The following is a 2,032-nucleotide window of genomic DNA, read 5'->3' on the forward strand; positions in this document are numbered from 1 at the left end:
CCCCTCCCCCCGCCGGGCACCCCGGCGCCCCACGCTCCCTCTGGCCGGGCACCTCGGTGTCACCGAAGTGCCCCCCACCCCCGGGCACTCTGTGACCCCCCCAACCGACCCCCTCCCAGCCGGACACCCCGGCATCACCGCGGGGCCGGGGGGAATCCTGCCCCGGGCTGGGCACCGTGGCCCCCTCTGCCCTGCCCGGGACACCCTGCCCGGGACTGTCCCACCCTGGAGGAGCCCGAGACACCCTGGCTGCGACTGTCACACTACAGCCCATGCCCGGGACACCCTGCCCGTGCCCGTGCCACCCTGGCCATGCCCATGGCACCCTGGCCGTGCCTGGGACACCCTGGCCATGCGCATGGCACCCTGGCTGTGCCCGTGCCACCCTGGCCATGCTTTTGGCACCCTAGCCGTGCTTTTGGCACCCTGCCCGTGCCCGGGACACCCTGGCCATGTGCAGGACACCCTGGCCATGCCTGGGACACCCTGGCTGTACCCATGKCACCCTGGCCRTGCTYTTGGCACCCTGGCCGTGCTCTTGGCACCCTGGCCGTGCCCGTGCCACCCTGGCTGCGCCTGTCACACTAGCGCTGTGCCCGGACACCCTGCCCGTGGCCCTCGGCTCGGGCAGTGCCAAGCTGCCCCCCCTGCCTGCCGCGGGCCACCGTGCCCGGTGTCCCCACCGGGGCGGCCCCCGGTTCCCACGCCCGCGGGTCCGTTTCCGTCCCCCCCCCCCACCTCGCCCGAGCCGGTCCGGAAATCCTTCCCCTCCCGGGCGCGGAGGCTCCCGCGGGAAGCGGCCAGGCCGTTTCCTGCTTCCCTTCGGGCAGAACAATTCCCGCTCGCCCCCCCGGGCCATGCCCACCCGGCCGCATCCTGCCCGGTGGCACGAGCGAGGCTGCTCCGGGCGCTCGGGGAGACCCTTTCGCTGGTGCTTTGGCCCCCCCAAAGGCCAAGCGGGGACCCAGGCGTCCGGGCAAGAGCCGGAGGAGGGAAGGAGGGGGGTTTCCCAGCTGCCGGCCACTGGGAAGAGGATGCGGAGCGAGGTGGAGCCGTCCCGAGGGGACGCCTGGGAAGCGGGTGGGAAGAGGAAGAGCCTGTTTCCTCCTCCTCCTCCTTCTCCTTTTCCATCGTGGGTCCCCCCCCCACACCCTGCTCGGCCCATCCCGGCCCCCCGCCTCGACTCCGCGGGGCGGGAAGCGGTCGGAGCGGGAGCGCCGGCCAGGCAGGAGTCCCAGCCCGGGGGCAGCACCCACCTCGGCGCCCCCCCGGCCACCCGCCGGTGCGTAGGCGGCGCGGGGAGCCCGGGACACGATGGATCCCAGATTTGGGGTAGGGGACACGGAGCTGAGGGGTGGGGGGGGGACGCCTGGGTCCTCGGCGGCGCTGTCACCGCCCCCCCCCACCCCCGGCGGCGTGGCCGGCCTCGTGACACCACGGCCCCGACGCCCGGCTCGTCCGCGTGACGCCGGCGCCCTAACCGGGACCCGGCGTCCCCTCGCCGCCAGGCCGCCCCCCGCTGCGCCATGGCCCCCCGCCTGCTGCCGGCCCTCGCCTCGCTGCTGCTGGCCCTCGTCCCCACTGCCACCGCCGCCACCGTCCCCCCGGGGTCCTCGTGGAGCGCCGTGGCCCGGAAAACTGTCCCCTACGCGGGTGAGTACCGTGCTGCCCCCCCCCCCCTTCAAGCTCCGGTGGGGGCGCGAGCGGGGAGCGGATTGGGGAAACCGAGGCACGGTGCCACCGCGGGGACCGGGCGCGTCGCTCCGCTCCGTCGCTGCGGCACCGAGCCGCCGGGTGACGCTGGAGCTGCCGCCTGTGTCCCCCGTGCCGTCGCCGTGTGTCGGCGGCCCTGTGCCGTGCCGTTGTGCCACGTCCCCCTGCCTGTGCCGCGTCCCTATCCCTGTGCCGTGTCCCTGTGCCGTGCCAGCGCCCTGTGTCCCCTGTCCCTGTGCCATGTTCCCTGTCCCTGTGCCATGTCCCCATCCCTGTGCCATGCCAGCACCCTGTGTCCCCTGTCCCTGTGCCATGTTCC

General features: G+C 74.8%; 1 protein-coding gene across 1 annotated transcript in view; it reads left to right on the forward strand.

The window, feature by feature from the left end:
* Positions 1-1,526: 1,526 nt before the first annotated feature.
* SEMA4C (semaphorin 4C) overlaps positions 1,527-2,032 on the forward strand; it is a 5,776-nt gene continuing 5,270 nt past the window's right edge. The window contains exon 1 of the mRNA XM_026085274.1: positions 1,527-1,691. Coding sequence (XP_025941059.1) covers positions 1,527-1,691 — 165 coding nt within the window. The remainder of the gene's footprint in view (positions 1,692-2,032) is intronic.

The sequence above is a fragment of the Apteryx rowi genome, unplaced genomic scaffold, assembly GCF_003343035.1.
Source record: "Apteryx rowi isolate R43461 unplaced genomic scaffold, aptRow1 scaffold_662, whole genome shotgun sequence".
Classification (NCBI taxonomy): Eukaryota; Metazoa; Chordata; class Aves; order Apterygiformes; family Apterygidae; genus Apteryx; species Apteryx rowi.